This window comes from Artemia sp. Qi Xiang Cuo, chromosome 12 (assembly GCF_049724085.1).
Source record: "Artemia sp. Qi Xiang Cuo chromosome 12, ASM4972408v1, whole genome shotgun sequence".
NCBI lineage: Eukaryota > Metazoa > Arthropoda > Branchiopoda > Anostraca > Artemiidae > Artemia > Artemia sp. Qi Xiang Cuo.
In genome coordinates this window covers 33,348,512-33,362,076 of record NC_142805.1, presented here as the reverse complement: position 1 = coordinate 33,362,076, position 13,565 = coordinate 33,348,512, and the positions used below count along the sequence as shown (strand labels likewise).

The 13,565-nt window shown below is 33.8% G+C and overlaps 1 protein-coding gene across 2 annotated transcripts in view; it reads left to right on the top strand.

Annotated features, from left to right (window-relative positions):
* The window catches only part of LOC148946038 (uncharacterized), a 158,787-nt gene that overhangs the window by 77,867 nt on the left and 67,355 nt on the right, over positions 1–13,565 (top strand). For both annotated transcript variants that reach the window (XM_089097987.1, XM_089097988.1), the window contains one exon: positions 3,687–3,869. In XM_089097987.1, coding sequence (XP_088954113.1) covers positions 3,687–3,869 — 183 coding nt within the window. The remainder of the gene's footprint in view (positions 1–3,686; positions 3,870–13,565) is intronic.

The following is a 13,565-nucleotide window of genomic DNA, read 5'->3' as shown; positions in this document are numbered from 1 at the left end:
TCTCGCAGTGTCCTGGATTTTAGCAGAGTACCGAAGTCCCTTATCATTTCCTTTTTCTTGTATTTTCAAACTCTGTAGAGCCTTAAATAGTAGCCATGACTCGATATTTATCAGTGTATTCCTGATAGTGGTTCCATTTCATGCCTTCTAGGAGATATTTCATTAGTTTCTGAATGGTATTACAAATATTTGGTTCCTTTCAGTAACAACAGTGCAGAAAAATTAACCCGTAATGGGAAGGAGAAAGGTCAGACGGCCAACATTTGACCGGGATAAATATGTATGGATCAAACCATTCTTGGTCTTTCGTTTTCTGTGTCAAAAATAGTTTTGACTCATTCGAAAACTGTATAATGCTTACCAGAAGTAACATTTCATTTTGATTTTGCTATTGTTTTTTTTCTCGTATATAACGTCTCTGTACGTTGTTCTAGCTTAAAAGAGGTTTAAAAGTTGCTTTAAAAAGGATACAGTTATCTGATTACTAGGTAGGCCTACTACTTGAATTATTTTTCATAGAGGCTAAAAATTCATCAATATGTCCCAAAAAATGAAAATATCTTCAAAATTCTATAGAAATGGGGCTTTTGTGTATGCTTAGTCCTTACTCATAGAATGATTCTTGCCCCTCTCCCATCAAAGCAAACTAAAAGGGTGTCCCTTGGAGGGTAGTAAGGAGAACTGAGCAGAGGTGAGTGCGATTGAGGATAGTAGATAAATTAAAAATGGCAGGCTAACTAATGTCTACATCCGTACTTCTGTGTAAACTAAAAGTATGATGTATTTATGCGTAAACAATAACCGTTTTTTGCTCCTGGCCAATAAAGTGTCCTGTGCACGTTTTTAGGATGCGAAAAGAAAAGAAAGAAAAAAGAATCTCAACATCTGCAATGCTAGTGAGAATAAAAGTTGGTATCTTCCGTTTTGTATTTTGTATAACAACTGCTAGTTATAATAATAATTAAGACTGGTAATTTGGTAAATTATAATAGACACAGCAAATAGTTATTTGTTACGTCTGAGACTTTGTCGTCTATTGGTTGTGCATGGACTTATGCCAGTCTGCGAATATTTTCACGGACTGGTCATTTGATAACTAAATAAGCATCTACAATGATTTTCTTTCTACCAAATCACTCAACTAGTCCATGAAATATTGTTCTACTTTTACCAGTGGACAGGTGGAAAGGCCAATCTACAATGCTCGTATATGCGATGCATGGAAAGGTTACCTAAAAAAGATCTTGTGGGCTTGTTCCCAAATAAAATTGGCAACAGCAACGGGATATAACTAAACAAAGGAAATGGAAATAAATGGCGAAATTAAATATTTGAGCCACACATCAGAATAACACCCGCATCAGCAATCAAGCATAAAAATTTACAATATTAAGAGAAGTCCAAACCAATCAAATTGAAAAATGTAAAATATTACAACCAATGCGAAAGTGTTTAAATATTTCTTGGAATCCTATAAAACCAATAAAAGGAGTCTTTATAACTGGATTGTGAAGTGTAAAGAAAACATATATAAAAGAAAGAAGTTTTAGCAGGATCTTAACATTATTATAATGCCATTAAATTATCAAGTGAAAAATGCAATTGTAAAATATAAGAAATAACAATGAAAAAAAAAAACATCCTTCGGATCCATTTTTAAATTCCTTACTCTTATTTGTCTGCGATGTTGCATGCATATTGCCCCAACAGTATCACTATGAGTAAATCCAAGTAAACATGGATCAGGGGTGGATCCAGGATTTGTTTGGGGGGGGGGGCAAAATAGGTTGACCCGATAAACTTGCGTAAGGAGCAAGTTTAATTAACGCAATCTTGCATTAATTAAGTAAATTACACTACTTTAGACTACGTTATGGGGGGGGGGGCGCCCCCTTCGTCCCCCTGGATCTGCCGTTGACATGAATGCTTATCTGCCAAGAAAGTGCAAAGTTTCACTTGAGTTTCTTTGGGAACCATTTCCCATAATTGTTGGTTTCATCCACAGGCTCTTGCTTTTTGCGGCTGAAAGGCTGGAAAAGGTTGGCAAAGAAAGGAAGAAAAAGGCAAGAAAGGCTGGAATGTAAATGCAGGAAAAAATATTAAAAAGCAAGAAGAACATACATGTCAAAATGATAAAAGACATGAATTAATACAATCCTGGATTCAGCGTTATATTGGATCATTAATACAAAGTACAAAAAGGAACAAAAGGGTTTAACTTGTTTATAGAAAAATATATATGCATTATATATCACATATATCAATATATCACATTTTGGATGAATTCACACTTGGATCTACAATTTTGGATGAATAGTAGTTTTATAGAGCTATTCCTTATAAATATTTTTACTTTGGAATTTCGGACGTTCGGAAAGGGATTTTATTGTTCGTAATTTCTGCGTGACTTTCGACCCTCTTCGCGGCTGAAGCCATCGAAACCTCTATAATAGGGTTCTCTGACGTTGAAATACGTTGTATAAACATATTTAAATACATTGAAACATTGTGTATAAATAGGAAGAGAGAAATATTACCATTTGGAATCACTGAAAAAAAAGCTCTTGGTAGTACTTGTCAACCCCCTCCCCAAGAGGTCTCCTGGCAAGGATCATGACGCCTCGCCTCATCTTTGCCACCTCTGTGCCGGTAGGCATGTGAATATAATATTTAATGCTACATAGAAAAGATTGTTGTAATGGGAGGGGCACTATTGTCCTCCCTCCTAGGACCACTAATAAAGGCATAGACCAAAAATATTCCCAGTATTCAAGAGGGATCATAAATGGTGTGATTTTCATTAAAATCGCTGTACTTTTTTTTGGGGGGGGGTGGTTTTTCCACCCTTTTTCGAAAATCAGGCAATTTTTTTCAATCTCGTAGCTTTTGATGGGTTAAATTAAACTTAATGAATTTTATATATTAAGGACCGTCTTTGTTATTTTATGCTGTATTTTTGTAGACTAGATAGTGAAGTACTCTGTACGGGTTTAATCACTGAATAAAATCATTCATTCATATTAAGGATCAGTATAAACGGCTGATTTGTCTATGTATTGATTGTTATCAATTTTGTTTTTACTTTTCATAGAAGATTTCACATCTGAATAATAAGATATTAAGCCAGCCTTTCAGGCGAGATGAGTGATTAAAATATTGGATAATTATAGAACACGATTTGGTCATTAATACTGGTATGCTTGATTAACTGTAAAAAAAAGGAGAAAAATCCAACAAAAGCTAAGGTCATCCCTGGTGGGGGTGGTTTGGGTTTAAAGAACAGTGATTTTTGAAACTTATCAGTGACAATCGTTTTGTGAACCAAAAGAAAAAAAAAGTAAAATGATAATAGCTAAACTTGTAGCACATGATACAAGTTTAATCTATGTATCACAGGATACATTTATTAACTGGGTTTATTAACTGTTTTATTAACTGTGTTATCGTTCTATGGATTCCTCAAATTGACTTTGCTCCAATACAAAATCACAAAAATTTATTGGCTCATGATTGCAAACAAAATTGATCCTCTTACCAGGGCGACTCATGCTTGCTCCAGCGATATCTCCAGAGAGAAATAAGGGTAGAAGTATTAAGTGATAAACTGCTTTGCTTGACTTTTTTTTTCTTTGTGTTTGAGCCACTGATTGAATAGACTAAATCTTAATCAAATCCATTTGTGGTAGGTGCTTAGTGGTACGGTTACTGTGGGATCATCAGACCTGGTCAAATCTGCAGAAGCTGCTCAGGTTGATCTTGCCAATAAAGTAGCCGAATTGCACGCAGCTGAGAAGCAGGCTGTGAAAACAGCACTTGTAGAAGAAAGGAGCAGATTTTGTCTTTTTGTCAAGTTCCTGAGACCAATATTAGTAAGTAAATAGCATATCCATATTAGAAAGTTAAGACTGTTTAGTCACGTTTTACGGATGGTATCTTTTAGACCAGGGCACTTTGTATCGACGGAGTTGTCGCAGAAACTTCGAAAAGGGTTCATTCGATTGGAAATTGGAAGGGCTTGTGCCCTTTTTAAAAGCCAAAAGTGATTAGAAGGCAACTAACACCCCTTCGACGCCCACCATTTCTCGAAACATCCAATCAAAATTTTTGGATATCCATTTTGTTTAACGTAGTTCAAAGATCTGGACATTATGTCTTTGAGGGGGACACTCCCCTTAGCGCAAGGGTTGTAAGTTGTGCCCTGATAGTCGAAAGTGATTGGAAGGCAACTAACCCCCCTTTCACGCCCACCACTTCCCCAAACACACCCAATCAAAATTTTTAGATAGATATTTTCTTCAACGTAGTTGAAAGTTCTGGAAATTAGGTCTTTTTGGATTACAACCCCCCCCCCCCCCACACACACATTCTTCAGGGCAAGGGTTGTAAGTTATGCCCTGGGTGCATATAATGTTTTTGTAGAAAGTGTTGTCGTAAAAACTTCAAAAAGGGTTCATTCGATTGGAAATTGAAAGGGCTAGTGCCCTTTTTAATAGTTGAAAGTGATTGGAGGGTAATTAACCCCCTCTTACGCCCAGCATTTCCCCAAACACCTCCAATCAAAATTTTGAGATAGCCATTTCTTTTCAACGTAGTTGAAAGTTCTTGAAATGAGTTCTTTGAGGATGACAACCCCCCCCCCATAGAGTCCTCAGGGCTAAGGTTATAAGTTATGCCCTGGGGGTATATAATGTTTTTATTGAAAGCTTTGTCGTAAAAACTTGAAAAAGGGCTCATTCGATTTGTAATTCAAAGGGCTAGTGCCCTTCTTAAGAGTCCAAAGTGATGTGGTTTTTATAAGTGATAAGGAAACCTTATGAAAGTGATAAGGTTTTTATAGAAAGTGTTTGTCGTAGAAACTTCAAAAAGGGCTTATTCGATTAAAAATTGAAAGGGCTAGTGCCCAATTTATTAGTTGAAAGTTATTGGAGGGCAACTAACGCCCCTCTCATGCCCACCATTTCCCCAAACACATCCAATAAATATTTTGCGATAGCAGTTTCGTTCAACGTAGTTGAACGTTCTGGAAATTATGTCTTTGAGGATGACACCCCTCAGGGCAAAGGTTGTAAGTTATGCCCTGGGGCAGTATTAGGTTTTATAGATAGTGCTATTAAAAAGACTACAAAAAGGGCTTACTCAATTGGAAATTGAAAGGGCTAGTGCCCTTTTTAAAAGTCGAAAGTGATTGGAGGGCAACTAATCCCCCTCTCACGCCCACCATTTTTACAAACACATTCAGTCACAATGTTGAGATAACCATTTCGTTCAATGTAGTTAAAAGTTCCGGAAATTATGCCTTTGAGGATGACATTCCCCCCACAGCCCCCAGGGCAAAGGTTGTAAGTTCTGCCATGGGAGCATATAAGGTTTTTATAGAAAGTGTTGTCTTAGAAACTTCAAAAAGGGTTCATTCAATTGGGAAATGAGAGGGTTAGTGCCCTTCTTAACAGTCAAAAGTGATCGGAGGGCGAATCCCCCCCCCCCACGACCACCATTTCCCCAAACACTTCCGATCAACATTTTGATATAGCCATTTCGTTTAACTTAGTTGAAGGGTATGGAAATTTTGTCTTTGAGTATGACAACCCCCCCCCACACCCGGTAGGGCTATGGTTGTAAGTTATATCCTAGGGGTATATAAGGTTTTTAATAGGAAGCGTTGTCATAAAAACTTCAAAAATGACTCATTCGATTGGAAATTGAGAGGGCTATTGCCCTTTTTAATAGTCGAAAGTAATCAGTGGGAGAATCAGGGCAAGGGTTGTAAGTTATGCCCTGGGGACCTATAGGGTTTTTATAGAAAGCGGGGTCATATAGACTTCGGAGGGGCTCATTGGATTAGTAATCAGAAGCTCTAGTGCTTTTTTTAAGAGTCAACGTGATCGGAGAGCAGTTACCCCCCCCCCCCTCTCCACACACACACATACACACGTCGTATTGTCCCGAAATGCACCTAATTGACATTTTGAGATAGCCATTCTATTCAAAACAGTCTAAATATCATATAACAAGGCTTTTGGGGTTGCAAAAATCCCCGGAGATTAGGGACAAGACTTGTAAGTTACGCCCAGGGGGTATTTAAGGTTTTAATGGAAGGGATGGTTGACTTTAGAAGAAGCTCATTCTTTTTCCCTGAAAAAGACTATGTCAATATAAAACGAACAGAAGTTAATTAAAAAAAAACTTTTTCCACAAAATAAGTTTTTTTTTTAAAAAAGTAAAGAGCTCCATTAAATCAAAAATGTATATAAATAGAAGCAAATAATCTACCAAGCATACAACTACCACAAATCAGTATCTATATATAAATGAAACCCAAAACAAACAGAAATTTAAATAAATAACAGGATCAAACTCAAAACGAGTACAAATTATATTCTGACTTTTAGAAAGCATACGGGATTAGAATCTTACTCATATTAATTTGTGCTCGTTTTGATCCTCGTTTTGAATAATCTCACTCGTGATCCGTGCACGCATTCGGAGATCTATAATTTTTTGGATTCTCTCGTATCAATATTGAAGCCCTGAAATCTTTGGACGGGGGCTATAGAACTCCCTTACTAGGATATAGAACTTCTACAATGGCTTTACTTTTTACTAAAAAAAATTCAAAAAAAGAGATAATATTCAAGAAAAAGTCTTCGTAAATTTTGTCTGTTTACTAAAGAAAATTTTAAGGAATATTTTTTTCCACCATTCTAATGCTGCTCCCTCTGTAACCAATAAAAAACTGAAGTGTGGAGTTCTGATTCAAAAAGCATATGTACGTCAACTGTCAAGTACTATCATTTTCACGTAAAATTTCGTTTGATGACTGTAAGAGCAAACAACTTTGAAATTTCAATTTTGGTACATAAATCCCAGGAGATTGTATCATAATTACACAATCTTTTCTCTGTACAATGATTTTTTTTTTTTTTTTATAACGACAATGAAACTTTGGTAACTTGAATCTCAAGGAGAGGAAAAAGCTTCGCATTTTCGAATAGCTTGGGATATGTGTTGTCCTGGCAATAGCTGCTAAACTTGAGTCAAGCCCTTGGGGCTGATATGAAATAGAATTTTTCGACATTTGAGACAGTGTCGTGATTTTCATAACGAATATTGCGAGGAACTTCAGCCTTTTCACTTAAACTTATCAATTAGATTTAACAACGTTGTATCATTGTTCAAACTCCGATTGTTTTTGAATTACTCGAATGTGAAGTCATCTAGAAAAAGTGAGTTCCAAATTAATTTGAAATAGATTTAGTTTCATATGTGATGCATTGGGTTTGATATGGGGAATATCGGGTTCAATTTGGGTTTGATATATGGCACCATTGAGATTAAAGGTCAGTTAAACAGAAAGTAACACAAAAGTCCGATACCGAAAAAGAGGAATGCAGGCTTAGTGTGCAATTTTTGTTCGACACTCTTTCCAAATATAACAATTCCCACTTTTTCAATTACATGCCAGCCCCCCTCTCCTTATTCCTGGATATACCCCTAGGCTATATACCAGAGTTGGCTGGTTTTTTTTTTCAGTATTTTTCGTACTTTTATCTTGTCAAACAGTTGGCTCACAATGTGAGTTTGACCATATTGATACGAATTATACCATCAACAATTAGCTCATAATGCCAAACATTACAGAAAACAGAGAGAAAAAATAAGTAACTTTTGTATAAGGCCTTGTGTTATGTCTAGGTATGGGGGGGGATTGCGATGGTAGTGATCATTAGGTTGTAAAGTTTAGGGAGTGTTCAATCGAGAGTCAAAAAGTATATTTCTTTTTTTGTTATTTGATTTCTGTGTTGCACTAGAATTTTGCATTTTTACACAAAGTAAAAAAAATTAGGGCTTATCGAAATATTTTTGTCTTATTAGTTTTCTAGGATACTAGAAAATCACTCGATATATTTCAAGGAAAGTACTGTTTTTATCTTCCTGCGTTAAGCACAAACCCAACCGCTATGAAATTTGAATTATAGAGGTTGATTTGGAAGAAGATTATGCAAGAATTTGTCTATTTTACTGCTTTGATTTTCCTTATTTTACTTCAAAATGCTATTAAGCCTTTTAAAGTAAGTGAAGTTTACAACTTGTTTACAGTTTTTAGTCTTGTTTACAACGTTTGTTCATAGAAAAGATTTTAGCTTCTGAGCTGATCGAGTTCGAGCTATCAAGGTTCCGCTGTATTTACTCCTATTTCATTCTGAGGAACTTTTCTAAGATTCCCTCCATCTGCAAATATCTGCTCTATCACGTCGTGATTGGACAATTATTGAGCACATCCGAGAGTTACTAGCAGTGGTTCTAGGACATAGTAGATTATAATGTGTTATGAGAAAACTTACTATCTTAAAATTATAAAACCATATAAGTTAGTTGCAGAATTTGACTTGGGGATGTGATTAGGTAAATCTTGGCAATCATACTTAAGCTTTTTACATAATTAAAGAGCGATAATATTTCAATGTATTGTATTTTTGCGTTTTTTTTCCTCCCAAGGCAATTCCTATGGGAGGAGTCGTGATAGAAATTTTGGAGGGGGCTCATTCCATTGAAATTGAATGGGGAACAATCAGACCCCTCGCCTTTTTTAGCTGTTTTTCCTCCAAGGATATCTGATAAAAATTTTAAGGTGGCCATTGTGTTCAGAATAATCCAAAGGTCTAATAACTATGCCTTCGGGGATAACATGTTCCCTACAGCCCTGGGACACAGGCTGTAAGCTATGCAAGTTGCCCAGTGTCTACATATAGGGTTTGTTATTGGGAAATAGGGGTATGTTTGATTCTTGGTCTCCAAAAAGGTTGAGGGTATCAAAGTAAAACTCACAGAATGTTGAGGGGAATGTTGTACTAAATCAAAACACACAATGTGCATGCAGGTTGTCAAGACAGCGTATCAGAAATATCTCAGGAGCGGCTGAGGGTATTCTAATACTGCTTGGAAGCAAGGTCGTGCCCAGGATTTTTTTTGGAGGGTGTTTTACTCAAAGATTTTTTCCGGGGGGGGGTACACAAAAAACCTAAAAAAACGCATACAAAATTTGTTTATTTTTGTTTCGTTTTTACGAGTCAAAAAACATTTCAGGAGGAGTTCAACCCCCCCCCCCCCTAACCCCTCCTCTGGGTACGGCCTTGCTAGGAAGGGTTACTACTTCTACCACTACTGCTACTTTTGAACTAAGTAAAAGAGTTTAAGTGCATCCAGGTTGTCAAAATGGCATAGAGGCAATATCATGAAGCTTTTAAGTTAAAAATTAAGCTGAAACTGTAAGAAATAAATAAGAGGGATGCAAAACTAAATCAAAAGGCACTATGTATATCCAGGTTGTCAAAAGGGCGTCTGTGCGAAATCCCAGAACAGCTAAGAGTATGATGTGGGAACTTTCAGGGCATGTTGAGCAAGATGGTCGATGAATACTTGTCTGTACTCAAGGTTGTAACCTGACTAGGGTCAGACTTCCTTCAGTCCTAGAGAAGTCCAAAGATTATGCATGTTTTAATCCATTTATTTCAATAATATTCCCGGTATCCATCCATCCAAAGAACTATAGCATAACCATTATTAAAATTTGTTGCAAAATTTTGCCCCAAATATAAATAGCAAGCCAAAATCTTCATTCTTAGGAAGAAGAGCCGAAATTTTTTTTTACAGTGTGTTTTTATTAACCAGTAAAAAAAAAAATGTGCCAGTTAAAAATGTACAGAAATTAATTTTAAACAACTTCTTTCACAAAAGTAGTTTTTTTTAAAGAAAAGTAAAGAGCTACATCAAATCCAAGACGAGAAGAAATGAATTGAACTAATAATTCATGTGTAAAAACCAAAACGAACAGACATTACAATAAAAAGAAAAGCCAAACTTGAAACGAACAGAAATTACCACAAACAGGAGTAGGGCTGGCTCCCCTTTGCCTTCCAAAAACCAAATCATCATTTGTATTTTACTGAAAACAGAATCTATTTTGAGCATATTCTCTTTTATGAAGTTAATTAATTCAAAATTGTTAAGACTTTCTTAACATTAATTCAAATTTTAGTTGTTTCTTAACATTAATTCTCAAAGTTTCTTAACATTAATTCAAATTAATTCAAATTTTCTTAAGAATTAATTCAAATTGTTAAGACTTTGTTAAGTATATATATATATATATATATAAAAAAAAAAAAACAAAAAAAAAAAAAAAAAAAAAAAAAAAAAAAAAAAAAAAAAAAGATATATATATATATATATATATATATATAAATATATATATATATATATATATATATATATATATATATATATATATATATATATATATATATATATATATATATATATATATATATATATATATATATATATATATATATATATATATATATATATATATATATATATATATATATATATATATATATATATATATATATATATATATATATATATATATATATATATATATATATATATATATATATATATATATATATATATATATATATATATATATATATATATATATATATATATATATATATATATATATATATATATATATATATATATATATATATATATATATATATATATATATATATATATATATATATATATATATATATATATATATATATATATATATATATATATATATATATATATATATATATATATATATATATATATATATATATATATATATATATATATATATATATATATATATATATAATTTCTCGCAGTTTGAGTTGCTAGGGGTTTCAAACAAGCTTGAGGAGCTTTTATTTGGTAATTGGTCCAGATACCAATAAAAGATACATCTGGACGTGTGTTCGTTTGTTCCAGAATGGTCTCTCAGTGACCTCTGGGAGTTGATTGTGGAAGCATTGAAACACTTTTTGTATGTAATTTCTAATAGCTTGACTGGTATGCATGTATTTCACAGGTTTGACCTGACATAGGGTTACCATTAGTAGATCTTATGGTAGAGGCGCCACCGTGCTGGGTAAAGAATGTAAAGCCCTGAAACCCGTTAAGGCCGGTGGTATTCTTCTGATGAGCCCTAAATGGAAGGTTTTACTTGGAAATATTTTGCTAGATTTAAGGTGCTTTTGCGGGTAATTTTACAACGACTTGGGTATACTGTTTGGTCCTAGGTAGTTGGATGGATGTGTAAGGTGAAAGCCTCGTTCACATGCAAATCTGTCCTAATTGATTGATTGGCATAACAGTTTTTTTTTTTTTTTTTTTTTTTTTTTTTTTTTTTTTTTTTTTTTGTTTTTTTTTTTGCCAAGTAATTATCTCTTAAACATAAATATATATATATATATATATATATATATATATATATATATATATATATATATATATATATATATATATATATATATATATATATATATATATATATATATATATATATATATATATATATATATATATATATATAAGGGATAAAGTGTATGTGCAACCTACTTTTAAATGATAGATTCAAACGATCTTGGTTTTCATTTTTATTTCCTATGACTATTAGGATACTCATTCCTGTTCGTTGTACTTCTTTTTTTCAATTTGTTACCGCGAAAGAGCTTGATCCGTATATATTTTTCCATATATATGGAAACGTATATGGAACTTTTCCATATATGGAAACGTGCGTTCCATACATCTCGAAGAGAGAAAAATGTTCCAAGCCACGAAACTCGTAACTCCGATCGAGTCTCTCTAAAATGAAAGATGGTCAAGTTAAGTTGGTCGAGTTAATTCTCTGCATTACAAGGGTATCTAACTCTGAACTCCTCGGTTAATTTGGGCCTTTAGAATGGTCATGCGTTGCTCTGATTTAAAGTTGGAAAACACTCTCAAAATTTATAGAAAGTGTTAATTATCTAGAAGAGAAGTTGAACTTGATGATTATTTTCTGTCAGTTTTTTTTTTTACTAATTCTAGTTGATTCTATCTCTGTTCTCTCACTTTATTATCATTACATCAAACACATCCGCTTTGAAGGAGAGGACATGTTTTAAAATCTTCTTTGCGTGTTTCACGGTTGGAGGACAACAGTGAACTAAAATTGTTGACTTTTATCATAAACAATCAAAACAATGGACACAATTTTTATGTGCGTGTTTAGTTTAACGTATTTTTCTGTTGTTTTCGTTGTTAATGGTTTCTGCCCTATCTCAAAACTTGAAAGTCAAGGCTGCATTGTCAAGAAAAGAGAGAATCAGTTGTTGGGTTGAAAACTTGACGCAAAAATTGGAAATGAGTTTAATTTTTGGTCGTAAGTATATCCCTTTTGCCAAAATTCTAATAGGAAAGTGTAGTTCTAAGAAAATTTTCAACTCGAATGTTTTCTCTGGAAAAGTTTCGTCCCTAATTATATTTCTGGATGTAGTCCTGGTGAAGGTTTTATTCACGTAAGAATATACCTACGACGTAAGGATATGGAGTAAATTGACGTTACTGTCCGACCCTATGGACGTACGAAAGGTTGCACTTACGTGTTTAAGAAGTATGAAAGCTATTTCGTTAGTTCGGACGTGCCTCTGTTAAATGGCGTTCCAAAGCTTTTTTTTCAACTTCAGTTTGTTTCTTCTTCGTCACTCGGCGCTTGAAAGGACTGAAACATTATACATTTCTATGTGCAGTAATTTTAAAAGTGAAGCTTCACGAAAGTGAATAATGATTTTAAATTTAAGTACGAGCACATCTTAACTTATATAAGAAGTTCAACTTAAAGCAATCAAAGCTAAAAATGACCATAAATTACCATAAATAAATGTTAGCACCCCCTTAAGGATAGAGTGTTTATATTTGCTCTACTAAAAAGTAATGACAATTAGTGTCTCCTCATGAAGTTAATCTGATTCAGTAAAGCTCAAATGACACTTTAGCCTTTAGGAGTGTTTGAATATATCGCTGTGCGTTATTTATCTTCTTTCTCGGTTTCATTTATTTGTTCATAGCACTATTTTGTTCGTTTAAGTTTTATTTCTTAAAGGTTAATTTATACTCGATTTAAGTCTTGCTATAATCCTTAATTACTTTTTGAAAACTTTATTTTTTTTTCAATTGTATTTCTTTTGCATTTTTATCGATTTATCATATACTTATGTACGCCCTAAATGCAATTTAAACCCCATGTTTCTAATTATTGACTTCAACGAGCCCTTAAGTACCAGCTCTTCTTGAAGTGAAACACCCTGTCTAAAATGTATTGTTACGCGTTTTGGTTTAGGATGGTTATCTGGTCGTTTAAGAACATTCCCTAAATGATCCTCGATAATCAGGAGCTGGAGAAGGTCAACAGACCTAAACTTGTGAAGCTGGGGAGTAGAGGAGGGGGTAACTGGTTCCAGGGTCAACCAGATGTGGAGAAATAACATTATACAGACCAAAGAACCCTTTCGGATAAACTAGAATGAAAATTGAAAGTCATTTTCTGAAAATGCTGTGTTTGGTTTTAGGATGTACATACTGCAATTTCGTCTAGTTAAATCCTATGTGTGGAATAGGTACTCAGTTACTCAATGTGTTTCGAAAATCGGCACTTTGTTTTGTTTTACAGTCTTAATTTGATC